The sequence below is a fragment of the Grampus griseus genome (assembly GCF_964374135.1).
Source record: "Grampus griseus genome assembly, chromosome: 7".
Taxonomy (NCBI): domain Eukaryota; kingdom Metazoa; phylum Chordata; class Mammalia; order Artiodactyla; family Delphinidae; genus Grampus; species Grampus griseus.
The window spans coordinates 29,663,531-29,691,210 of NC_139001.1; the positions used below are offsets into that span (position 1 = coordinate 29,663,531).

Sequence of the window (27,680 nt, forward strand, 5' to 3'; positions counted from 1 at the left end):
GACTGTGTCCGACACTGATCTTCACTCCATTGCCTCATTTCCTCCTCACAGCTGCCCGATAAAGTAGATATTATTGTCCCTGTTATCATTTTTACAGATGGAAAAACTGATGGTTAGAGCTTTTGACTGACTTCCCAAGGCCACACAGGTAGGTGATAAGTGGCACTGCAGTTAGAAGCTGAGGCCTGTCTGACCCCAGGGCTCTCATTCTTAACCACCATAAAATACTACCCAGAAAGGATGGTAATTGTTTCTGGATTACGTCGAAGCACGTGGTCAGGAGGGACTGGTAGGGAAGAGGAAATTTTAACCAAGGGGACGGAAGAGAAAGAAGACAGACCGGGAGGACTGGAGAAGGGAATGTAGAAATAAAAGTCCACTCTGCATAAACACCCTGATGGGTTTAGTTATCCCAAGGGAGAGCTGAGGCAAGGGCAGGAGCCGATCAGATAGTACTGGGACTTCTCTTCATCCCTCTTCGGTGAGGCAGACAGTGTATCCATCCTCAGGCCGAGGAAGGCATTCTGTGTTCTCCAGCTGCAGCGCTGATCAGGCAAAGTGCCATATCTAACCAATTATTTTGGAGTTTGGTGTGGCTAGAACACTGGCTGGACTCCCTTCCTCTGAGTAGCAGCTGAAGGGATTAAGAGGCCTCAGTCTGACTGCAAAAAAAATAAAAGAGAGAGAGAAAAGGAAAGCTGCGCATATTTGAATGCTGTGCTAATATCCTGGCTGTGTCAAACAAGTGTATTAATCTTCCAGCAGTCATATCAAGGGCCTGGCTTTAACATATGGCCTTAAAGAGAGCAGATAGGAATGAAGGATGCAGGGAAAAGAGGCTGGGATCCCTAAAGAAAGAATTTGCCTCAGCAATACAAATGTTGGGGGGGGGATCAGAATTCTCTCTCCTTCAGCCCTTCCCTGCTTGCCTGGTATTGCACTTAAACCAAGCCCCCCAGCCCTACCCCACCCCTTTCCCCTAAATGAGTGCTTCCCCCTGTCCCGATGCTCAGTTCCATCATCATCCTAGGAGTGGAAGGTAAATTTAGGTTTTGGAAATTGAGTGGGCCAGAAAAAAACTTCATGTACACTTTTTAAAAAAACACCTCTCCCTACTCATTTGTCCTCCTAAGGTCAGACTAATACTTTTAGACTAAAGGCCTATTAAAAGACCATTTTTTAAAAAACAGGTAAATCATGACTCACAAATATAAAGTTAACCTGTTTCAAAGGTTTTATTTAACTCTATTAATGATAGAATCAGTTAAGATGTTACAATGGGGGGCTTCCCTGGTGGCGCAGTGGTTGAGAGTCTGCCTGCCGATGCAGGGGACGCGGGTTCGTGCCCCGGTCCGGGAGGATCCCGCATGCCGCGGAGCGGCTGGGCCCGTGAGCCATGGCCGCTGAGCCTGCGCGTCCTGTGCTCCGCAACGGGAGGGGCCACAGCAGTGAGAGGCCCGCGTAACCGCAAAAAAAAAAAAAAAGAAAGAAAGAAGATGTTACAATGGGTAAAAAGAATTCACAGTCTCACAAATGTGTAGACCATCAGGAATGCTGAGATGGATTTATAAACAGTTACAAAACTGGCAGAACTCGTCGGTATTTACAGGGCAATAACTGATTGCGTTCCATCAGACACAATTCATTTGTATTTCTCTGGAGGAGACTATTGCACGATTGCAAAATAGACGAAGACAATGACAAGCAGAGAGAACCTGAAATAAAACCCAGCCATAAACCGTATTTTTCAGGATGCCTAAACATCATAAGTCGTGTCTGACGGCGTACCTCTGTATTAAGACCACTGTACTGATTTTACTTCCAGTGTTCCACCTCAATGTGTCAAGACATGGAGGAGTGTGGTCCTTTTTAAGCCGTATGGTAAGACGTCACTGTGAAAACATTTCAGATAATTTGCTGATCTGTTCGTTTAAAAGACAATTTTAAATTATTCAATGCAAAATAGTTATAAATTTAAACACATTATTTTGAATAAAAGTTGCCTAGGGAGAAAACAGCTTTCTAGATTTGCAAATGAGAAGGTGGGCTCTGGATGGGAGGATAAAGATGAAAAATTGCAGGCTCTTGGTGATACTTTGCTCTACTTTCTCTGATTCTGAGCTGGAAGTAGAAACAGTAAGGGTAGTAAAGCAGAAGATAAAGGGTGCCCTGAAACAACAGCAGTGTGTGCCTCAGAGGGACACTTTAGCCCCAGTTAGCCACAAGCACCGTCAGCCCCAGTGGTTTGTCAGGAGGTCATGATCACGGGAAGGCTCTTGCTTCATGGTTAACACTTCTGCCCAGGCCCATGTGGGGAAACATCCAAACAGGACAAAACTGCTGCCTCCAGCCGCTGTGCCCTATTTCCACATCGGTTTAGTTTCCTCTTGGTTCCTGCTCCAGTCCTAATCTCTGCATTCTGATTCCTGGCTACTCTGTCTCCTGCAGCTTTATTCATTTCCAGTCTCACTGAGTGAGTACTGACAATTTGCTAATAAATGGGCTATATTCTCTGACGTGCGGCTTCATAGAGCCTCCTGACTTCAATCCCCCACATGTAGTGGAGCATTGGTTCTCCTGTTTCAAGTCAGCTCAATCCTGTGTGGTGGGTCCTCTCCTCCTAAGCGCTTAGCTACCATTGCACCTCTTTCCTCAAGGTCACCCTGCACCTGAGCACCCTAATGGGTTTGCATTCAAAAGACTCTCTGCTGCTTCCCCCAGGAACCCAGAAGCACTACTTCAAGCTACTTCCCGGTTCAGCTTCACCCTGATTAACTACTTGTTTGCTGAAATAATGACAAAATTCTGATTCTCCCAACTTGTAGTAAGAAAGAGAAAGTAAGCAAAAACAGTAAAACCAAATTTAATTTTGACCATAATGATAGGAGTTGATTTGGTAGGTAAAAGAGTTGATTTGATAGGAGTTTGGTAGGTAAAATTATTCATCTATACCAAAATCATAGTTATTTTAGATCTTCCTCACTTGTTCCTTTAACAGGTATTTACAGAGCATATTCCACGTTCTAGCAATTTATCTAGCAACTAAGGACATAGTAGAGAATAAAAAAAGACAAAGTTTTGGTACTCAGAGTTTATACTGTATATCTAACAGGGTTTCTTAGAGTGAGGAGGTAAATAGTTAACGATTTACAGAGTTCTACTTTATAGAGGGGGAAATTTTAAGAGTCTAATTGGTATGCTAATCTGTGTTCTCTAAGTTAATCACAAATAGAGTGACCAAAAGCTCGTGGCAGCAACCTGAAATAAAGGCATAATCTTTTTTTTTTTTTTATTTTTTATTTTATTTTTGGCTGTGTTGGTTCTTCGTTGTTGCCCATGGGCTTTCTCTAGTTGCGGCGAGCAGGGGGCTACTCTTTGTTGAGGTGCACGGACTTCTCATGGTGGTGGCTTCTCTTGTTGCAGAGCACGGCTCTAGGTGCTTGGGCTTCAGTAGTTGCAGAGAGCAGGCTCAGTAGTTGTGGTGCACAGGCTTAGTTGCTCCGCGGCATGTGGGATCTTCCCGGACAAGGGCTTGAACCCGTGTCCCCTGCATTAGCAGGCGGATTCTTAACCACACCACCAGGGAAGCCCTAAAGGCATAATCTTGCAAGCCTTAAAGAGGTAAGCCACAGCAAACATCCTGGCCTGTATTTTCTTTACAAATTTCCATTATGAAAAATTTTTAACATTCAGAAAAGTTCAAAGAATAGGACAGAGAACAACTATATACTTATAACATAAATCAATTGTTAACATTTTGCTACAGCTGGTTGATCTGTTATTATTTATATTTATATATACATATATACGTACATATATTTAATTTTTTATTTGAAAATAATTTCAGGCCTACAGAAAAGTTGCAAGAAAAGTAAGAAGAATCCTCTCACACCCCCTTTACCTAGCTTCACCAACTTTTAAACTCTTGCCCCATTTGCTTTTTTTTTTGGCCAACCTATGATTGAACCTGGGCCCTGGGCAGTGAGAGTGCAGAGTCCTAACCACTGGACCACCAGGGAATTCCCTGCCCCATTTTCTTTTACTATATTCTATGTATGTGTGTATGTACGTTTTCTGAACCGTTCAAGAGGAAGTTGCATACAATGTGCCCCCTTTCCCCTATATTTTTCAGTGTCTATTTCCTAAGAACAAGGACATTTTCCTACATAACCACTGTATATTTACCAATTACAGGAAATTTAAAATTGATGCTGTACTTTTTCTTAATTGAAGTATAGTTGATTTACAAGGTTGTGTTCATTTCTGCTGTAGAGCAAAGTGATTCAGTTATACATATATACACATTTTTTAAAAAATATTTATTTGGTTGTGCTGGGTCTTAGTTGAGGCAGGCAGGCTCCTTAGTTGCGGCATGTACGTGGGATCTAGTTCCCTGGCCAGGGATCAAACCCAGGCCCCCTGCATTGGGAGCATGGAGTCTTAACCACTGTGCCACCAGGGAAGTCCCTATACATTCTTTTTTTAAATATTCTTTTCCATTATAGTTTAGCACAGGATATTGAATATAGTTCCCTGTGCTATACAGTAGGAACTTGCTGTTTATCCATTCTATATGTAGTAGTTTTGATGCAATACTTTTTAAAATCTCATCTGTAATCCACATTCTAGTTTGTCAATTGATCCAGCAGTGTTCTTTTTGGTCTTTTATTTTCCTCTAGTACAGGATGCAGTCCAACATCACATATCTCATTTAGTTGTCATGCGTTTCTCTAGTCTCTTTTATTTTATTTTATAAATTTATTTATTTTACTTATTTATTTTTGGCTGCATTGGGTCTTCATTGCTGCGCGCGGGCTTTCTCTAGTTGGCACGAGCGGGGGCTGCTTCTTCGATGTGGTGCGCGGGCTTCTCATTGCGGTGGCTTCTCGTCGCAGAGCACGGGCTCTAGGCTCATGGGCTTCAGTAGTTGTGGTTCGAGGGCTCTAGAGCACAGGCTCAGTAGTTGTTGGTGCACGGACTTAGTTGCTCCACAGCATGTGGGATGCTCCCGGACTAGGGATCGCACCCCTGTCCCCCCGACCGGGGACAGGCGGATTCCTAACCACTGCGCCACCAGGGAAGCCCTCTAGCCTCTTTTAATTCAGAACATTTCCACAGCTTTTCTTTGTTTTTGATGACACTGCTATTTTTTAAGAAAACAGAACTTAAAAAAAAATGTTCATCATTTAGAGGTTGTCTGATATCCATCTTGTGTCGCAGATTCAGTTCTCCTAGAAGAAGACTTTGAGACAGAATTTAAGGGTCAGATATTTACTAGGTTGTGCCCTTAGGATCGATACCTGCATGTGGAATGGGGCGGGGCATTGGGGGAACAACACAACCGGGCAGAGGGAGAAGTTGAGCTGTAAGGTAGGACTAACAGACAGAGCCGACTCCAAATGGACCTCTGAAGCTAAAATGGACCCACCAGGATTATCCCCCATTGGTCCAAAGTGACCAGGCCTTTCTACTTCCACCTCAATCATCGCTGACAGTTGGCTAACCTAGAAGGGCATGACCTTGGGCAAAGGGGCTCTGTGTAGTAGCAGCAGTCTCTGAAGGGCTATTAGTTGGATGTGGCCTCTTGACAGCTCTCCCAGGAGTTAGTTTGTGCTTGTAGGGGGATCTGGACACTGCATTTCCACTTACCACATTTCGTGATTGAAATCAGATTTTACATTCCCAGCTGGACAACTACCATGTGTGTGTACATATATATATATATATATTTCTTTTCTTGTCTTTTGATTTACAATGTTGATTTACAATGCTGTGTTAATTTCTGCTGTACAGCAAAGTGACTCAATTATACATATATATACATTCTTTTTTTTACATTATTTTCCATTATGGTTTATCCCAGGACTATATATATATATATCTTTCTGAATCTTTTGAAAGTTAAGTTGTAGACTTCAGCCCTAAAAACTTCAGCATGCACCTATAATAAAGAAGATTCTCCTACAAAACAATATCATTAACATACCTAAGAAAATGAAAAGATATCTTAATGATATTCAATTCATATTCAAATTCTCCCTATTATCCTCAAAATATGTTTTAGAGTGTTTTAAAATCAGTATCTACTCAATAGTCATGTTAAATTCCTTTTTTTTTTTTTTTTTTTGGTCTTTTCTCTTTTAAACTGGAACAATCCCTCTGTTTTTCCATATCAAAGACTTTCTAAGGAGACTGGGTGTGATGTCTTGAAGAACCTTCCTATTTTTCAGAGTGTTTTTTGTTTGTTTTTTTTTTCAAATTTGAAAGACATAATGTCACAAGAACTGAGGAAAATACCATTTGCTTTTTCTTAGATGATTTTAAGTATTAATACAGATGAAAGAATTTTTAAAGATGTGGACTATCTTTGTTAGAATAATAATTAAAGGTCTGCTTTTATATCCATTATTAATTAAGGAGAGTCAAAGAGAAGTAAAGAGATACAACGTTTTGGGTTTTTTTTATAAAACGGTTTTTATACCGTTTTCATTACTTTTTTTTTTTTTTCGTTTTCATTACATTTTTATAAAATTGAGTTGTCATTATTTGTGCACGTATGTGTTTGTGTGTGAAAACAGCCAGATTCTACTTAACGTTCACATCTTCTCTAACAAAATAAAGCAAAATGAAAAGCCACTTAGTTGTTTTTGTAATGTGTTAGTGAGAACAGGAAATGAAAGAATCATATTATCTTATCCCATCATATTATGTTATATCATAATCATATTATATTGTTAGTCCTTTAAATGTAGCACTCTCATTATAAGCAGCTCTAATCCTCTTAATATATTATGACTCATTCATTATAACAAATTAAGAAAGACATGAGACACAAGAATCTTTTCAGATGATTTCCAAACAGGCTTCTTTACCTAATATCCTTCAATTGAGTTAGTTATGAGTTTTCTGATGGAAAATAAGCCTATTTCTGCTAGGTGTTTGTCAGAATACTTGCAGAATTTGTCAGTGGCCACCACCTTGACAACTGACAAGAATATCTTCCTGTCTCCTCCCTCCTTTCTCCTTTCTTATTTTTTTTAATGGAAAGAATTTACTGTTAAAACTATATTATAGGCTCTTGGTCGCGTTGACTGGCTGTGTGTAACCGCGGGTCACGGGCGCTCGCCTCCCACCACAGCTCAGCCCAGCGCCGCTGAGGCCGTTGGCCCCGAGCCTCCGCCATGGACTTCGAGGACGATTACACACACTTTGCTTGCAGAAATACTTATCAGAGCTTTAATGGAATGGATCGTGATTATGGCCCCGGATCTTATGGAGGGATGGATCATGACTATGGCCATGGATCCTGGGGGGGTCCAAGATCCATGGACTCCTACCTAAACCAGTCATATGGCATGGACAGTCACAGTGGTGGTGGGGGTAGCAGGTAAATTGCTTCATCACTTGGCCAAATAATTAGATGACTGTAAGATTCTGGATATTCTGATTTCCTATTCCTTAGGCATGTGACGCTACTTGAACTTTGCTATTTAGAATCACCTTAAATGTTGAAAGGTGTTAGTGGTTCTAAAAATTATCTCAGCATCACTGGCAGGCATTAGGAAAATCTCAGGAAAACCTTTATCATTTCATTATAATAGAGTAAGATTTTCTGTCTTTAGCGGTGAGCATTTTTTTTCCTTCTTTTACCTTTAACTGCTTATCAATCAGAATGTCCTGAACAAATGATATAAAAATGTTATTGGAAATATTATTTGTGAAGCTTTTTGTTATGAATCTCCAAAAATCCTTACTACTGTGGGGTACTCTATAAAGCAGCAAAGCAGTCTTTGACTAGAATGGGTTTAACTGAACCAGTCTAGCAACATTCAATTTCTAAGAAACATTTAAAATAGTTATTCTTTTAATTTTAAAGTAAGTTACAAGAGCATATTGTAATAATAAAAGTGTTCTTTAGGGCTTCCCTGGTGGTGCAGTGGTTGAGAGTCCGCCTGCCAATGCAGGGGACATGGGTTCGTGCCCCGGTCCGGGAAGATCCCACATGCCGCGGAGCGGCTAGGCACGTGAGCCATGGCCGCTGAGCCTGAGCGTCCGGAGCCTGTGCTCCACAACGGGAGAGGCCACAACAGTGAGAGGCCCGCATACCGCAAAAAAACAAACAAACCAAAAAAAAAAAAAAAAAAAAGTGTTCTTTAAATCATGTCTAGATTATTTATTGGCAGGTACTGCTTATACCAGAAACACTTGTGCTCTAGACTAGGAACATTATATTAAAGCCATGAGTATGATACCTTTGCTTATTTTAATGCAGTAGAATTTAGATTGTACTTATGTTTCACTGTCAATGCTGTGTAAAGCTTAAACCTAGTTGAACTCCTACAGGCTTTGGGTTGACCACATTTCAGGTCAAGGGGGGTCTACTGTTGGAGGCACAAAGATTCCTACTAGATATAAGTAAAACTAGTTAGGAAACATTTGAAAGTGTTGTCCTTCTTCATAAATTGAAGGATCTGGATTCCTTAAGGATGGACCGAATGATGCTTACTTTTCTTTTTTCTGCTTCAAGTGTGCCATTATGGTTTATAGTAGAGAAAAATCAAGAAGATAGATACAACAATTTTGTTTACGTGATAGATGTTTTGAAAAATGTAGTTGAAAAGAGGAATAATTTTTGTATGGTTACTAGGATTCAGAAGTAAATAGTACCTTCTATTTAGTGATCTGTAAATAATTGAAGTAATGTAACACATTTAAATGTTTTACCATATCTCTTCCTGCCCTATTACATTGTAAATGTAACGTGCGTAAACTGTGTAGATGTTATCATTTATCTCGTGTAATTGTGGGCCTTTATAAAAGTATGTTGTAAGTTAAAAAAAAAAAAATCTATATTATAGGACTTATTTTTTACCCCACTAAGATATATATATCCCATAAAAACTAAAGGAAGTGGGAAATCTTCAATATAAAAAGTATACAATTTTATGTGGGATAAATATAAATCCAAATGTTTAATGTTATGAATAGGATAAGATATAATAGAGAACAGGTCAATTTTGCCTATTTTGAGCCAATCCATTTTGGCTCAGCACTATTCCTTGAGTGTCCGTTATGTTTAAGTCCCTGTACTGGACGCTTTGATGAGTCACGAATTTAACTGATTAATTCATTTATTTATTCATTCACTTTTAGAGTCTCTAGGGCTAAATCAAGCTTAAGAAGGAGAAGGAAATGGTGGGAAAATATACATTTTTCCATAGGAATTTAACTATTAAGTAGTCTACATTCCTCCTAGATTTCATAAGCCTAATTTTTAAAAGAACACCATGCTATTTGGGCCAAGTGGTTTCCAGACACACAGAGTATGCCAGTTCAAACTCCCTATCGAGGTGACATCAGCAAAAATAGTGGAGTAAGGACCTCAGAAAATTCTCTCTTCCACAGAAGCAACAAGAAACTGGCTAATGGTCAGAATCAAATGTTGCAGAACTCTGGAAATTTCCCAAAGGCTTGCAACAATCCGGGGAGTGTTTAAAAAGAAGGAGGAGGAGGAGAAGGAGGGGAAAAAACTGTTCAATCTCAGTAAAAGCAATGAGCTCTGTGGCATTTTTCACTTGCCCTAGTCCCATCTCGGACTCTCCTGCTTTGTGATATCCTTGAAGACCAACAGCCTGCATTCATGGTGAAGACCAGCAGCCCGACAGCCACTGGAAGGAACAGAAAGGGGCTGGAGCTCCTTCAAAGCTTCATCCCCAGAGACTTACTATATGACCTGTTTGTTCCCTGGAAAATCCCACTTGCAAGACTGACTTAACTCAGAGCTCATTAAGTGTGAAAAACTTTTTCCCCATAAACATTTGTCGAAAACAATTACAGGCAATTACTTAACCTTGCAGCTGTCTGAGGTGATGGATACCAGTTGGGGGAAAACATTAGACTAACAAAAAATTAAAAACAGAATGAGACATACAGAGGGGCTTTGGGAAGCTTCTGAATCAAGAAGGCCACATGCATGTATAGGGTGGTGCACATGCCCAGGGCTCTGTGCATTGACAAGAAAGACCCGAAAAGGCCCTAAGCTCTCACCTCTGGATGACCTTGAGATTCTGTGCAAGGAAAGTGGAAGCTAAGGCAGAGTTGAAAATGCACCCCCAATATGCACACAGAGCCTCTCACCAAAAACTGGGTTGCTTATTGGTTCTAGGCATTTAAGGAAATTTCCAGGTCCTACCTTATACCTTCTGAGCTTTGCATGGAGGTAAGAACAAAGGAAAGATCACATGGGTGATAAGATAGCCAAAAACTATGATGTCTCTCTAGATTCCTGTTCCCATTTCAGTTCAGGCCACTAAGGATTTTCCTTACTTTATTGCTAGCTCAGCCATACATTTAAAAAGATGATTTTTACATTTAGTACAGTGGCTTTTAGAGATTTTGTAGTGAAAAGATTTAAAAGAATATCTATAATACCATATTGCCAGAAACACAACTCCACCTAGCTTTTGAGATATTATTGTTGTCCTTAGGAAGGTTCTACCTACACTGTCATTTCTTATCTGACTATAGTAAGGAGGAAAAACTTATTATGTTGACTGCAGTGATACATTGTTGGGGAATCCTGCTTGTGTTTTTCTACTGTTCAACCTCAGAGCCAGGCTTGAACCAGCTGCCGGTTTTCTCTTCTTATCCTTGAGGAGCCCCAGAAACTCAGCACTTTCCTCTCTCTCAGTAGCTGACTCTACCTACTTCTCTTGTCACAAATCTCTCCAACTTCCATATTCTTTGCTCCGCAAAAATTTATATTTGTCTTAAGGACTTTACTATTACTCACTAGAGGAGAATAATTAGATAGCAAAAACATGATCAATATGAGAAATTTACAGGCATTTCATAATTTTACAAATCATGGTTCTCATTTCCTTTTAGGATGATTTTTGTCTTCCAATTTTATTCTCTTAAAGAGTTGTTCTATAGTTAGATGAAGACCACAGGAACCCTTCCTCCTAAACCACAGATGTAAGGGTTTGTAGATGCTCTCAAGACAATGGGGGACCCTCTCCTCTCCAGAGAATATCTGGCACCTCTGAGAACCACCAGATTGAGTGGTACCCAAATCAGTCATCCTCTGTCCTGATTAGGACTATTGTGGACATTATTTTATAATCCTTTATTACTGAATGATCAGAACATCTGAATATAAACTAGAATCTGATTGTGGATACACTTTTTCTTTTGTCTTTATTTTTAAAATTTTTTTAAAGATCCTTGGCTTTTACTTTCTTTCTTTTTTGTTTATTTATTTAGGTTGCGCCATGCCTTAGTTGTAGCACGTGAGATCTTCCTTGCGGATGCAGACTCTTAGTTGTGGCATGCATGTGAGATCTAGTTCCCTGACCAGGGATTGAACCCAGGGCCTCTCCGTGGGGAGCACGGAGTCTTACCCACTGGCCCACCAGGGAAGTCCCTGTGCATCCACTTTTAACCACCTGGTTAACACAAGGCTTTATCCCCTTCTGAAACTCTGAGTTGATATATGTTAGATCTTCTTACTCTTTGCTCCTCATTTTTTAGCCTTCCTTTCATACCTTTCATATCATTGTCTCTCTGTGTTACATTTTGGATAACTTCTTCAGATATGTCTTCTAGTTTACATTCTCCCTTCAACTGGGTCTAAGCTACATCTTATGCATCCATTAAATTAAATTTCAAGATTAACTTTGTAATTTCTAGAAGTTCTATTTGATTCTTTTTTGGCCGTGCCATGCGGTATGTGGGATCTTAGTTCGCCAGCCAGGGATTGAACCTGTGCCCCCTCCACTGGGAGGGCAGAGTCTTAACCACTGGACCACCAGGGAAGTCCCTCTGTTTGATTCTTCATAAAACTTTCTTTGCCCAAAGTCGATATTCTGCCTAAAATTCTAGTGGTTATTGGTGCTTCTGTCTTTCTATTCAGGTCTTTTAAAGTGTTCTGCTAAATTTCTGTTTTCTTGTGTATAAAATGAAAGGACTAGAGTAGATTATCTCTACTATCTCATCTTACTTTAAGGACTATGATTCTGTGGTTTTTAGCCACCTGACTCCTTCCTCCTTCAAAGAGATTAAAGAATTGAAACTGGTGTGTGAAGGAAGAACTCCCATTCCCCAAGCAATAATGGCAAGTTGAAAAAGAATAAAAGTAATAGAAATGACAACCAGATCTTCGGGGGTGAATATGGGACATAAGAAAATTGTTTCCCTTCACTGTACGTCACATATGAAAGAACTTTTATAGTGGTTTCTCTCCATGCCACCCCATCCCTCTTAGCACAAAATAAAATAAAATAAAATAAAATGAAGCTACACTTAGCAGAGGCAGCACTGCATATATGCAATGACTGATAGAAGACCATGGCTAAGCCACAGAATCAGAGCCATACATCCTGACCCATGGCCAGGAGAGCCATCAAACTGCATCAAGTGTAACATTAGAGTAAACAAAACATAGAGTTTCAGGGTTGGCAGAACTTTAGACATTAAGTCCAGTCACATGCGATGCCAGAAAAACCTTCAATTTATGGTTGTCTCATTAAACATCTCTAAGTATGAGAAATGGGCCATTATCTGACAAAGCTTTGTGCTAGGCTGAAAGCTCCATGGCTTCAGTTCATCGCTATTCGCTTCTGTTTCACTGGGGCCTAGAACACATAGGAGATGCTCAGGAAATACGTATTAAATGAAGAAATGCCAATTTTTAACAACTATACTCTCTAGAAAGTTTTGCTTCATACTGAGCTAAAATTTCTCTTTCCCTCATATTCTTAGCTTTACTCTCTGGCCAGATAAAACAATTCCCTTCTCTGCATGAAAAACGTTATCCTGCTCTTTCTTTTCCAGGATAAATAGCTTCCACCAGTTCATTCAGCACTCCTCCCATGATGTCATTTTAAGCTTTCTCTTCAACCTGTTCCCTCTCTTCTGGACATGCTCCAGTTTATCCTTTTTCTTCATAAATTTAATTCCAAGGAAAGAACACAGCACCCCCGGGTGCATTCTGACCAGCTCAGGCAGAGTTGGACAAATACTCCCCCAATTCTATGAAAACAGCCAAGGGCAAATTCACTCCCCCTCTTTTTATTTTAGGCTGCCACATCCCTTTCTTGACTTACTTGAGCTCACGGTCAAGGAGAAAGCTTGCGCTGAGCAGAAATTTAGCATGCCCAAAGGTCAGAAGAGGTCACCAAAGGGCACCAATCTCAGTACCTGGGTGAACGGTGCCCATCCCATGGAAATGCAGGTGAAAGTGGTTGATTGGGATACCTTCTGGGTACATCACATCGACTCCCTTCTCATGGTTGTTGAAAAGGCACGGAATAAGCCATGAGTTCATATTATCTATCTCTTCAATGCAGGCTTACCAAATCCATTTTAGGGTAATAATTCAGGGCCTGTAACTGCTGCCTCAGCACATTACAGCTGGGAGAACCTGTTTGAGAAGATGATTTGCTTTGCACTGTAACTGGCATAAAGTTCAACGCAGGTGTTGCATAACAAGCTAGTTCCGAAGTGAAAGACAGGTAAATTCTAAAGAACATTCTGGACACTGCCTTTCAGTCAATTTTCCAGGTCAGTATGGTGGAATTAGACTTTTTGGGTTTTTTTGTTTGTTTGTGTGTTTGTTTGTTTGTTTTGCGGTACATGGGCCTCGCACTGTTGTGGCCTCTCCCGTTGCGGAGCACAGGCTCCGGACGCGCAGGCTCAGCGGCCCTGGCTCACGGGCCCAGCCGCTCCGCGGCATGTGGGATCTTCCCAGACCGGGTCACGAACCCGTGTCCCCTGCATTGGCAGGCGGACGCTCAACCACTGCACCACCAGGGAATCCCGGAATTAGACTTTTTTAGAAGTAACAGAATGACCATTCTGAATATCTCTTTCCGGAACCTTCAAAACTTTATCTTGAATGCAAGCAAAACTAAAGTGTTTTTGACTCAAGATATCTATGGTTACTATTAACATGACTATTCTTAAGTGGCTTTAAAGTTGAGCTTAGAATTGCCAAGATTTTTCTTTTAATAACTAGTCACATGAGTTATTAAACATAGTTTCAGGGAATCAGACTTTAGGCTTGAAGTGGTTTGTCTGACTTTGTCTTATTAGAGAAAATCTGTGATGGACAGAAAAGATAGAGGAAAGTGTTCTAAAAGTAGAATTTTTAAAAAGAAATTTTATTGTATCAAGTGATTTGCTACTCAGTTTCTTCCAAGCTCCTTGTCAGGAAATCAACTGCTTGCATTATGTTTCAGTGATGATACATTGTGTTACTTGTATAGGTGCCAGGACATTTTCTGACTGCTTTCTTAGGCTTGAGTGCTTGGAGAAATACTTGGCTTTTGAATTATCCAAAGTACAGACCGTCCCCGACTTATGATGATTCAACTTATTTTTTGACTTTATGATTGTGCAAAAGCAAAGCACATTCAGTAGAAACTGTACTTGGAATTTTGGATTTTGACCTTTTCCCAGCTAGCAATATGCAGTATATGATATAGCGATACACTCTCTCCTGATGCTGGGGAGCAGCGGCAGACACAGCTCCCAGGCAGCCATGTGATCACGAGGGCAAACAACCAGTCCACTTACAACCATTCAACTGTAGCCCCCTGCAGTGGAAGCGGGGGCTTTTGCTTCCACTGACGTCAATGGGCTCAGGTGTCATGGCAGGGCTGGAACTAGGGTGAGGTAATTAAGGCAAAATTTAACAGGCACCAAAAATCTCAGTAAACAAATTGTATGTAAAAGATCCATGCTGAACAAACTATCAAAATTTTAAGTGAAGTCAGGATCTGGCTCTGTACTTGCATGACCCAACCTCACTTGCCTCACCCTAATCTTGACCCTATGTCATGCAATCTGAATTTGTGGGTGGACCAATGGGGAAAGAAACTATTCTGGAACCGGGACACCAGGGATAATTGTGAAAGAATCCTGGAATGGATAGAGTAAGATGTCCAGATGTTCAGAGATGGGTCACGAGTATCCACAGTAGTGTACTGAGATAAAATAGCTCTCGTTTGTTTTAATAAGAAACATATCTAAGGTAAGAGGAAAATCTCGAGATGTGACGATGGGTCATGCTAACCTCTAGGGGGCACTGCTCCCATGAAGAACCTGGTTCCTGTTGAGGGCTCTGCTAGGTGAGGACAAAATGGAGTCCTCAGAGCCTCACAGTGGGATTTGGTTGGAGGGCTTTGATCAGAAATAGAAACTGGGGGGGCTTCCCTAGTGGCGCAGTGGTTAAGAATCCACCTGCCAATGCAGGGACACGGGTTCGAGCTCTGGTCTGGGAAGATCCCACATGCCGCGGAGCAACTAAGTCCGTGCACCGCAACTACTGAGCCTGTGCTCTAGAGCCTGCGAGCCACAACTACTGAAGCCCACGTGCCACAACTACTGAAGCCCGCGTGCCTAGAGCCCGTGCTCCGCAGCAAGAGAAGCCACTGCAATGAGAAGCCCGTGCACCACAACGAAGAGTAGCCCCTGCTCGCTGCAACTAGAGAAAGCCCGCGCGCAGCAACGAAGACCCAATGCAGCCACAAATAAAAAAATAAAGAAAGAATAAATTAATTTAAAAAAAAAAGAACTAGAAACTGGATTAAATTTTTCTTCCTCTTTCTGATTTTCTTCTCTCTCACCTATGTCCTGTGCCTGAAGTATTAAGCCAAGATGTGGATATGCACCATTTGAAAGTGCCCTTGCCCATTGTAGGACAAGAAGAAATCACAGTGGGGTCCCGGCAGAAAGAAGAGGCTCTTGGGCAAATGCAGTCCATATATGGCCCAGGTCACCATAAGAGACCACGAGGGGACTTGAGACTTAACCTGCTATGGAGCAGTAAAGAATATGTGTTTGCCTAATGTCCTCAGAATCAGCTGCCGTGGCTGGATAGGAGTCCAGCCATGGTCTGGTAATTTGGTTCCTGGTCTGGTAATTTGGTTCTTCACTTTTCCACATTTGCAGTAACTTTAACAGCAGAGTTAGAACCAGGCCCAGGAATAGAATAGATTCTGGGTAAATATGGGCCTCTGGCACAGCACTACTGTGTAGCCACAACACAAGCTCAAAGATAAAAACCGTTCTCACAAGCTGGGTCCACTGGGCCTTGGGGGCGGGGGGGCCTGGTGAGGAGTGGTGAGAAAGGGTCTAATTAAAAAACAAAGAGGATTTCTTTATCTTATATCATTCTGAGCTTCCTCCTACGTAGTCTTCCTCATTTGCAGGGGAGAGTGGTTTTTTTTTGTTTTGCTTTTTTATTCAGCCACAGGTATAGTTCTAGAAAAGGAAAGTAGAATTATTCTCTAAATTCAGTGTCATTCTCAAAAACTATTTCCTTAAACACTCTTGAGGAAGGATTCTTGTACCTTGGGTGCCCAGAGGGTAAGAACTTGGGCACTTACACATTTCGAATAAGAACCTAACCATGGCAACTTGCCAACTGAATGGTTTTTGCAGTTTCCTCACCTTCAGTTTCCTAAGCAGTAAATAGAGAATAAGGGCTCAAAAGTAATGTCTATTATCATAGACTCTTGTCCTTAATGGATGATGTTAAAGACCCCCTGAGTGCAGATGTCAGTGCCATCTACAGTGTCCCCACCAGCAGCCATTCAAGTGCAATGTATACATATCTCTTTGGTTTGTTGGTTGGTTTTCTCTTTCTTTTTTTGGCCTCGTCTCACAGCGTGCGGGATCTTAATTCCCTGATCAGAGATCAAACCCAGGCCCCCTGCAGTGGAAGCATGGAGCCCTAACCACTGGGCATCCAGGGCATTCCAGTTGGTAGGTTTTGAACAGCTGTAAGTTCTTGGTTCCACTAAGCCAAACGTTTTTTTAAATATTTATTTTATTTATTTCTTTTCTTTTTTTTTTGGCTGCATTGGGTCTTAGGTGTAGCACTTGGGATCTTCGTTGAGGCATGCCGGATCTTTTGCTTCAGCGCAGGCTCTTTTGCGGCACGCAGGCTTCTCTCTAGTTGTGGCATGAGGGTTTTCGCTCTCTAGTTGTGGTGCGCAGGCTCCAGGGTGCATGGGCTCCGTAGTTGTGGCGCACGGGCTCCAGAGTGCATGGGTTCTGTAGTTTGTGGCACTCAGGCTTTCTCGTTGAGGCGCGCGAGCTCAGTAGTTGTGGCGCGTGGGCTTAGTTGCCCCGCGGCACGTGGGATCTTAGTTCCCTGACCAGGGATCGAACCTGTGTCCCCTGCGTTGGAAGGCGGATTCTTTACCACTGGACCACCAGGGAAATCCCATCCACTAAGTCAAACTTTTCCTAGCTATTATGCCAACTAATTTTTTGCCCTAGCTCCAACTTTGGAATCAACATAAATATCTTACTATTTATGACCTTAAGACAGCATAAATGTCTTACTTTTTCCTCATCTTCAAGTATCTGAAAACAGCTCTCAGACTCCTTTATTTTCTAATTAATTAGTTTATTTATTTATTTTTATTTTATATTGGAACATAGTTGATTAACAGTGTTGTGTTTCAGGTGTACAGTAAAGTGATTCAATTATACATATACATGTATCTATTCTTTTTCAAATTCTTTTCCCATTTAGGTTATTGCAGAATATTGAGCAGTATTCCCTGTGCTATACAGTAGGTCCTTGCTGGTTGTACATTTTAAATATAGCAGTGTGTACATGTCAATCCCAAACTCCCAATCTATCCCTCCTCCCCTACCCTTCCCCCTCCATAACCATAATTTCATCCTCTAAGTCTGTGAGTCTGTTTCTGTTTTGTAAATAAGTTCATTTTATCATTTTTTTTAAAGATTCAGCATATAAGTGATATCATATGATATTTGTCTTTCTCTGTCTGATGTACTTCACTTAGTACGATAATCTCCAGGTCCATCCATGTTGCTGCAAATGGCATTATCTCATTCTTTTTAATGGCTGAGTAGTATTCCATTGCATATATGTACCACATCTTTTTTTTAATCCATTCATGTGTCAATGGACATTTAAGTTGCTTCCATATCTTGGCTACTATAAACAGCGCTGCAATCTCAGACTCCTTTAGTCTTCCTTTCTCACTGATTCCTTCAACCATTCCAACAGATATAATTCAGTCTCTGGAGTCCTTTCTTCTGCACTGCTTTTTCCAGTGGTCTCCTCAACATCTGTTTTTGCAGACCTCTACAAACTACACCTAATATAGACTGACCATGATAAAGTAGAATGCTGAGCCTGCTAGCTTTACTTTCACTACTGTCAAATAATTAAAAGTGTTCATGAAGGATGTCTCTAAACCATCGCAATAATGATTGTGGAACTCAACTGTTTGTTTACTGTCAATGGGCAAATCTTTCAAATGGTGCTTTATTTTATCTTCCACTACTACATTTGATCCTATACTCCCTCCTATATCTCCTTCTAAGTGAAAAAAAGGCAGAAATATTTTCAGGCGTAATCTTGTATGAATGGGAGGAAGTTCTAGAATTGTTGTCCCTCCCACCTCCCCCCACTTTTCTGCTTCTGTCTTGAAAAACATTACCGTTGCTACCAAAACAAGTTTCCCTTCCACCTGCTTTACCAAGTTCACTAACTACCTCTCTGGATGATGAATAGTTTTGTGAAGTGTCTGCAACTTCAATACATTTTGCAAATTACTTGAGTGTTGTTCCTTCTTTTTTTTTAGAAAGGAAATATCTTGATACAAATTGAATAAGCATATAATAGCTGCTAATTCAGTTTCTATCCTCAACTGGGAATTCTTCCTAGATTTCTGTCAACTTTATTGACAATACGTGATTAAGGCCAAAACATTTTTAGTGCCAAGTAATGATGAAACAGAAAACAGAGGTATATTACGGTAGCAGCACAAACTTCCACTCGGTGTCCCTGAGTTTTCTGAAGCATATCTTTGCAGAGATTTCAGGTCATGGTTAACGATTTTAGACGCAGACCAACATAGTCATGTACAACCTTTTTTTACTGTCTAAACCATGGTATCAATTTTTGAGCAGTTTAATAATCTGGTAGGTATTCTGTTGTGGCTGCTGCTTCCAAGATCAGTTCTTCAGTAGACATAACATTGCCCAGAAGACCCTAAAAAGGATTAAAGCTCTAATTTTGACTGCTTATGTGGATGAAAATATCCACGACATAAATTGAACAATTCAGATCTCCAGTAGCTATCTAGTCATATGCCCTACAAAAATAGAGTTACAGAAGTCCTATGGTATCAAGGTTTCCAAATTAAGTGCCTACTTCTTCTTGCCAAAAAAATTATTTGCATACATAGAAATCACTTTTTAAGGAAATTTAGGGATTTCTGCTCTGACCAAGGCTTTGAAACATTACATTGCTAATGGTGGTGATTCTTTCCCAGACTCTAGATAAAATTTGGAGAAAAGTGAGGTAAAGACCTAGACCTTTAACAAAAGATGAAAATAGCTTTTTTAAAAAGGAAGAGAAATATAATGCTTTACAGTGTCTATTTTCTCACCACTCTTGGTCAGATTTGGGGATAATAGTGGCCTTTGGGGGCTCGACATAGGGGTGCCCCAACTGCCTTCAGAAGGCAGGCATCTAACAAGGTGTGATCTCAATACAGATCAATATTTTTCAAAATATAAAACACGCAAAACAAGTTTTAAAATCTGTACTTAAATCTTCTCATTTTTCTCCTGAAGTGATACAAAGAAATCCCGTTACCTTTCTACTTTCCCTCTACCCCCCTACATTGTGTACTGCTTTTAGTCTTCAACTGGTAGTAATCAATAGCTATAATTATTGAGCATGCTCTCTGTGCCGGGCACTGACCTAGTCACTTTCTGAGGATTTCCTTTTGTGATCATCATTAGCAACCCTATGAGTTAGAACTATTACTACTCTCATTTTACAAATGAGGAAACTGAGGCTTCAAGGTAGTAGGTGATTTGTCTAAGATTCCACAGCCAGGAAGAAATAGACTGGGATTTGAAAGCAGGCATTCTGATTCCAGAGGCGATAGACCACGTTATGGCCTGATATTTAAATTTTACCCATGTGTTCATTATCTTAAAGTCTTGCAAAGAAATTAAGCCTGAAAGTTTCTCCCTGACCCAAGGTTAATCATTCACTCTGTTTTCCTCCCCACAATCAACAGAGCCATACAGATTGTACAAATCGGGACACAAACTTCTGGGTGGAGCATTAAATCAACTGTTATGTAAGTAGGCGTTGACCTTTCAAATATGTGCTGCGTTCTCTTAAACTGTCCTAGTGAAGCCTGGGGGTAGGATATGCAAATCAGCCTGCAAGTGCCTTTTATGAAAAGACCTTGATCTCAACAGAGTGAAAATAGGTATCATTTCATGTGCACTTGATTAAATTGTATTTTTTTCATAAAGAAAAAATTTTCTCTTCCCCCACCCCATTGCCTTTAAAATGGAATAAAATATTTGTATGCCTGAAATTAGCTATAGTTTTTCTATCCAGGGTTGATTTTCAATGACAACTCAATAAAAAAAGTTATGGTGAAGGTTATCCTAGCTTAGCTAAGCTTCCTGAAAGCTTCTATTAATTTCCTAAATGAATGTCTTTCAAATAAGTCTCCCTCATCTCCATTCTAACTCTCACTGCCTAAGGCCCTTCCATCTTTGACTTCAATTGCGGCAATATCTCCCAAACTGCTACCAGATGATCTTTACAAAAACAAAAATTCAGCAATGCCACTCCCTGCTACAAACATTTTTATTTGCTCCCAGCTGACAATGCAATAAAATCCAAATGCCTAAGTATGACCTTCAAAGGCCTTCATTACCAAAACACTCCCTTTTTTTGTTGTGTCTTTTCCAGCCAAACCAAAACACTTACATTTATCCTAATAAGCCAAAGAATATTGTCATTTGTCTTAAAGTATGGCATTAAGCAATAAATGACATGGGAGCTACAGATAGGCAAGACGCTTCTCTTATTCAAGGTGAGGGTGTGCCAGGCCTTGGGGTGGAAAGGTGCAATCCAACAGTTACCTTTCTACCACCTCCCAACCCCAGGAACCATCAATATCACACTCAACCTTCAATTTCCATTTAAAACTCCCTTGTTTCTCTTGGGTGAATAAACAGGGAATCTTTATAAAATACTACTGTGCCCCAACACCTTCCAAGCAGAGATCGTTTTTCCAAAGGGTAGCAAAATATTCTGCTGGTGCCAAACATCTTGAGCACAAACTGGGGTGTGGTATACAGTTTATATTTGATAGTTAGTGGAAAATATTGAGCAATGACCTCAAATAACTCCCCCCACCCTCACACACACACACACACGCACGCGCACACACACACACACACACACACACACACACACACACACACACATGCTTTTCAACAAAATCTCTCTTCCCTAAGTAGATGGCTCTTGAAAAGTAAAGTTTGCTGACGATGTATGTTTGCCGGTTAATGGATCTGTGGTTTTCACCAAAGAGTTTCTCTCTCATGTCCATTGATTCTTTCTACTCATTCCTGTCATTCAATCAGAAGCAGAGTACAGGTTCCCTCAAGCGCCCCTGTTCTTTTCACGGGAGATGCATTTTACAGGAGATACATTCTTTTCTTTTTTTTTTTTTTTTTTTTTTTTTTTTTGCGGTAGGCGGGCCTCTCACTGTTGTGGCCTCTCCCGTTGCGGAGCACAGGCTCCGGACGCGCAGGCTCAGCGGCCACGGCTCACGGGCCCAGCTGCTCCGCGGCATGTGGGATCTTCCCGGACCGGGGCACGAACCTGCGTCCCCTGCATCGGCAGGCGGACTCTCAACCACTGCGCCACCAGGGAAGCCCAGAAGATACATTCTTGAGTTCTTTTTTATCAGGGTGTATGGGGAACTCTACAAAGGCAATCCACGTAGACAACTGTCAGCAACACCAAATCCTTCTCTCTGATCAAAGCAGATAAGAGCCTAAATTTTCTTAAGGTTCTGTTAGGTATACATTTCTGCAATGGTCGATGAAAACCCATCTAACTCAACGATATGGAACTAAATTGAACCCCTCTGCATTCACCAAATGTTCTGCCAGAAAGAATCTGTGTTTTGTCAAGGTGGATAAACAAAATGTTTCCCTCTACAGCCAAGCCTCATTTAAAACCACACTTAAAAGTTTAATTATACACATTTCTACCAGACGTCCTTTCCCCCAATCATCTGGATTTTATAGACTATTTATCACTATTCTTTCTGCCAGAACTCTTTGTAGTGAAATCTATTTACTCAGAAAAGAGTTTCAGCTTTACCATCTATTAAATCTGCATAGATAAGAAACCACTTTGTTTAATTCAATAAACAGTTCTGTGCTCCAGAACTAGATATTTGTCACTTGAGTATCGAAGTAAATGTAACCCAGGAATGTGATAACTTGGTTCCTCACAGCAGCTGAATCCCTGTAGTAAATATGCCTCTTCACATTCTTTGGAAACCAAACCACAAACTTGAGAGATGCTTCTCTGAACTTTGCTCCACACCAAGCATTTTTCACACATTTCTAATGGACTTGGGTGGACCTGTTTATATTCATGTCCACAATGCAGCTTGGCACTCACTTCAGTGGCTACTCAAAAGATTTAAGATCATATAGATCTTTATTAGTCTTTATTTCAGTCAGAATTATTTATTTGCCTTTCAGCAACACATATGGTTTAAGACAAATACAGTAGCTATTTACTCCTTTCAGTCAAGTCTAAAGCCTCATCCTGGCATTGTTATTGTGCTCTTCTAAACTGAGAAAAATATATGACATCTCAATGGAAAGTCACTGCCAGCCAAGACGGTTTGACTCTTCCTATTTAATAAATGACAGTTTCCTTTAAACCTGGATTTAAAGACCTAAGTCTGCCTGCTACCCATCTTCATTTCTGGTTACTGCCTAGCAAGGCTTTTTTCTATTGCCCAGATATCCCTCTAGTTTCACCTCTGCATCTCTGGGAAATTGGGATTGACATATATACACTAATATGTACAAAATGGATAACTAATAAGAACCTGCTGTATAAAAAAACAAATAAGGGGCTTCCCTGGTGGCGCAGTGGTTGAGAGTCTGCCTGCCGATGCAGGGGACACGGGTTCGTGCCCCAGGCTGGGAAGATCCCACATGCCACAGAGCAGCTGGGCCCTTGGGCCATGGCCGCTGAGCCTAAGCGTCTGGAGCCTGTGCTCCGCAACGGGAGAGGCCACAACAGTGAGAGGCCCGCATACCGCAAAAAATAAATAAATAAATAAAAATATAAAATAAAATATGAAAAAAAGTAGTGTGTGTGTGTATATATATATATATATATATATACACACACACACATATATGCATATGTATGTACCTGTGTATGTATATATATAGCCACATGGTTTAACTGAGGGCAAATTTCCCCATATTTTCTTTCTGCACCTCTTTTTGCTCTTTCTCTCTTATCTCATTAAGAATAAACAGATCAGTATAACACATCATGATGGATGATAAGCAGAACATCAGTTTTTAAAAGTTTAAAAATACATGTTCTTAAAAAAAAAAAATACATGTTCTTAAATGTAGGTCCTTAAATTTAAATTGGCAGAAATGCCCAAGGCAGTAACCTTTCTTTGCAGACCACATTTTTACTTTGAGATTGCAGATATTATCTTGAGATTGCATTATCACACACTTCATTTGCACCCTCATATGTGTATAGTTTTATTTTTTTCAATAATTTTATTTCTTTTTTTCTTTAAATTTATTTATTTTTGTCTGTGTTGGGTCTTCGTTGCTGCGCGCGGGCTTTCTCTAGTTGGGACAAGTGGGGGCTACTCTTCTTTGCAGTGTGCAGGCCTCTCATTGCAGTGGCTTCTCTTGTTGCGGAGCACAGGCTCTAGGCATGCGGGCTTCAGTAGTTGTGGCTTGTGGGCTCTAGAGCACAGGCTCAGTAGTTGTGGCGCACGGGCTTAGTTGCTCTGCAGCATGTGGGATCTTCCCGGATCAGGGCTTGAACCCTCATCCCCTGCATTGGCAGGTGGATTCTTAACCACTGCGCCACCAGGGAAGCCCAGTAATTTTATTTCTTACTATATACAAGGCATAGTGTTAGCAACGACTTCAAATTCAAGTACTGACAGCATCCTGGAAAGTGTCATAAATGAGTGATTTGGAAGTGGTGGTGACCATGGCAAGTCAGAGTACATACCTTGTCTGGAGGGGAATGCAAATGCTGCTACAGAAAATACAGGCCCATTATTACCAGATGATACAAATTATCAAAAGAAGCTAAAAATTGCAATATTTTTGTGAAGTCTATTAATGTTTTGTTTTTGTTTGTTTTGTTTTTGTGGTACGCGGGTCTCTCACTGTTGTGGCCTCTCCCGTTGCAGAGCACAGGCTCCGGACGCGCAGGTTCAGCGGCCATGGCCCACGGGCCTAGCAGCTCTGCGGCATGTGGGATCTTCCCGGACCGGGGCACGAACCCATGTCCCCTGCATTGGCAGGCGGACTCTCAACCACTGCTCCACCAGGGAAGCCCTCTATTAATGTTTAATATTAGCATCTACACCAAACATCTTTAACACTTTTTCAACCACAGACACACAGACCAACACAGACTAACAGTTTGCAACCGCTATAAAACACAGTTGGTTGGTAGCGGGATAGAGCAGACCAGGCCAAACCAGGACTCCCAAGATGAAGGTGCCCACGGGAAAAGAGCAGATTCAGCAGCAAGAGATAGAAGAAAGGAGTTCAGACTGAGCTCAATGTGTGTAGATCAGGGTTTCTTAACTTTGGCATCCTTGACTTTTGGGGCAAGATAATTCTTTGTTGTGGGGAGCTGTCTATTACAGAGTGCTTAGCAGCATCCCTGGCCTCTACTTACTAGGTACCCCCTCATCCTCCATCCCCTGTTGTGACAATCAACAATGTCTCTAGACATTGTCAAATATCCCCTGGGAGGCAAAATTGTCCCTGGTTGAGTACCTCTGGTACAGATGTTGGTGGTAATAAGGGATGAGAATTAGTGTCAGAGCAATGCCTCCTGGGGTGGTAAGTCAGTAGTCTAACCAATGTAGGAGAGAAGCATGGATCCTCCCAGAGAGCAAAGGAGCAGGGTCACGGAGATGTGGTAACAGAGGTCAGTGTTCTCCAGGGGACCTAAGGTATGGCAATCCAAAACTGGAAGCTGGGAGCAAGGACGAGGGACAAGGCAATAACCCAGTTACCCAAATCAGAGAATGAAGTAGAAAGAGAACCATGGATCAGCATGACTGCTAAGTTACACTTTGAACAAGGAACATATTTGAGTTCAAGTCTGGGGCACAGCAGAGCTTACAGGTAGGAGTTGAAAGGCCCAAGTTGTGGGACTTAGAGCAATGATGAGGCGGGGACATAGGGATCTAATGAGAGGTGGCAGAAGACAGGGTGAGGGTCATTTAGCAGGGAGTTTACTCACCATTCCTCTTGAGAACCAGCTTTGTTACCACTCCAAGGAATAGCTCTGGTTCTAGGTTATGATCCATTTCTTTGCCTTTCTTATCATGGTCCTCTGTAGTAACTCTAACAGAAACCCAGTAAGGTTAGGAACTTGTACATAGCATCTTTTTTCCTGGAGAAAAAAAGAGTTGTCTCAACTCTTATAGTCAATCTCTTATATCAAATTGGAGAAGGTTAAAATGAGGATCTATGGAGAGGCCCCGAGTAGCATAAAATCTTATGGTTGCCTTGCTGGGACAAAGAGGCAAGTCATTCTCAGAGGCCAACTCAGAGTTTCTATTTCCATTTTATTTATTTATTTATTTGTTTGTTTTTTGAGATTATGGAAGTCAATTTTTATTTTCTCCTTTTATACTTTATACTTTTCTAACTTTTCTACAATGAACATTTACTATGTTTATACACAGAAGATAAAAACTATATATGTGTGTGTTGTTTATTCAATTCTTTAATTATAAGACAAGACAGAGATCACTTCTTCCAGAAAGTCTCTGAATTTCTTTCTTTCTTTTCTTTTTTTATTGTGGGAAAATATATGTAACATAAAATTTACCATTTTAACCATTTTAACCATTCTGTAGCATTAAATACGTTCACATCGTTGTACAACCATCACCATTATCATCTCCAGAACTTTTTCACTTTCTCCAACTGAAACTCTGTACCCATTAAACAATAAATCCCCATTTCCAGTCTTCCCCTAGTCCCTAGCAACAACCATTCTACTTTTTGTGTCTATGAACTTGAATAGTTATGCATACAAGAACAATCATACGTTTGTCCTTTTGTTCCTGTCTTATTTAATGTATAGCCTCCTCCTATGCTTTTGAAAAGCTCAGAGTCTTCAAAGAGTTTGCCTTCCCCAGAGGTCACAAATTTATAGCTGGGCTGAATACAGTCCACAACTTTTTCGTTTTAAAACAGTAGTTTAGGAGTTGGAAACTTTTCACATTAAAAATATAGATATTCAGCCATTTGTCAAAAACTCTGGCAACACTAAGCCCTCATTTCCCACGTGGAAGCAGTTGGCTGGAACTGAGTAGCTGCTCTCCACTGAAAGCAAGTCCACTGCTCTTTGGTTTACCCAAATCCCATTGTCTCCCCAACTTGGACTGTTGCATCCATTAAAGTTCCCTGCTCTTGGGACATTTAAATTATGAAATAAAGGGCAGAGGTTGTTTAACTCTGCCCAAATAACATAGGTCTATTACAACTCTAGATCTGCCCCTCATTTTCTTACAAAGCAGGAGTCTTACCAGCCCACCGTAATCAATTGAATCAATTGCAAAAACTCTCTCACATTCTCTTTTGATGGCTAAAAAGGATGTTCATTAAATGGCTCCCTGACCATTGCTGGGGTAAAAGAGATCCTCCTTACAAAGTCAGCTTTTTCCTCTTTCTGCTCTCCCTAAGGGAAGCTCCCCTCTCTTTCTTCCGGAAGCCATGACGATTGTTAGGAATAGTTCCCACCTCAAGGGTTTCTTATAACATCTTTCATAGGAGGTGAGCACTGACAAGTCTCCACCACAGTGCTTAATGTCAAGGCCTAGAGAAGCTATATTAGTTAGGATACAGGTTCAGCTGCTTTAAAAGAATAGTGGGGGAAATATTTTCTCACTTAGTAATCCAGAAGGAGGTGGATCAGAGAAGTAGGGCAGCTCTGCTCCATGAGGTCATCCAGGGACCCAAGCTTCTACCTTGTGAACAATCATGTTTTCCTTATCCACCTGGTACATGATGGCTCATCACTGCATCCTCATTTAGCCAATGAGAAGAAGAGAAAGAGGGTAGGGGAAGGCCCGAGACTCTGGCGTAGAATGAAGAGGTCAAAACATCTTGTTGCATGTACAAGCCAAGAACTGCCAAAGTTTGCCAACAAACCACTGGAATCTAGACAAGAAGCATGGAACAAATTCTCACTGATAGCCCTCAGAAGGAAACAACCCTGCCTACACCTTGATTTCAGTTTTCTCCAGACTCTGAAACAATAACTTTGTTATTTTAAGCTATCCAGTTTAGAGTACTTTGTTACGGTAGCCCTGGGAAACTAATACAGTTAGTTAGTCTCTAGATATTTGGGTAGGTCTAAGTAAGGTTTGGAAATTCTATCTGGAGGTGCCTATAAACTATAAAGCAATATACAAACAAGGTACAATAATTAAGCAAGAATATGCCCTCAAGGGTTAACTGTCTCTAGCCAAGGACTTGGTAGGATAGTTGCTGAATTCTGTCTTACTTCTCACTTTTCTTCATCCCACCCCTCCCTC

General features: G+C 40.9%; 2 protein-coding genes across 8 annotated transcripts in view; both read left to right on the forward strand.

The window, feature by feature from the left end:
* Positions 1-27,680, forward strand: part of CMKLR2 (chemerin chemokine-like receptor 2) — a 48,728-nt gene that overhangs the window by 15,699 nt on the left and 5,349 nt on the right. For 2 of the 7 annotated variants that reach the window (XM_082657940.1, XM_082657939.1), the window contains one exon: positions 20,085-20,147. The exons of 1 other annotated variant lie outside the window; for it this stretch is intronic. The gene's annotated coding sequence lies outside the window, so the exon portion shown is untranslated. Of the gene's footprint in view, positions 1-97; positions 149-1,825; positions 1,882-20,084; positions 20,148-27,680 lie in introns of all 7 variants that reach the window. 4 more of the 7 variants (XM_082657941.1, XM_082657944.1, XM_082657943.1 and 1 more) reach the window with 4 other exon arrangements.
* On the forward strand, positions 7,092-7,391 carry LOC309825128 (DBIRD complex subunit ZNF326-like; the record flags this gene model as incomplete). Its single annotated transcript, XM_082658565.1, has 1 exon — positions 7,092-7,391. The coding sequence occupies exon 1, from the start codon at positions 7,182-7,184 to the stop codon at positions 7,389-7,391; it is 210 nt and encodes a 69-aa protein (XP_082514691.1). The 5' UTR covers positions 7,092-7,181.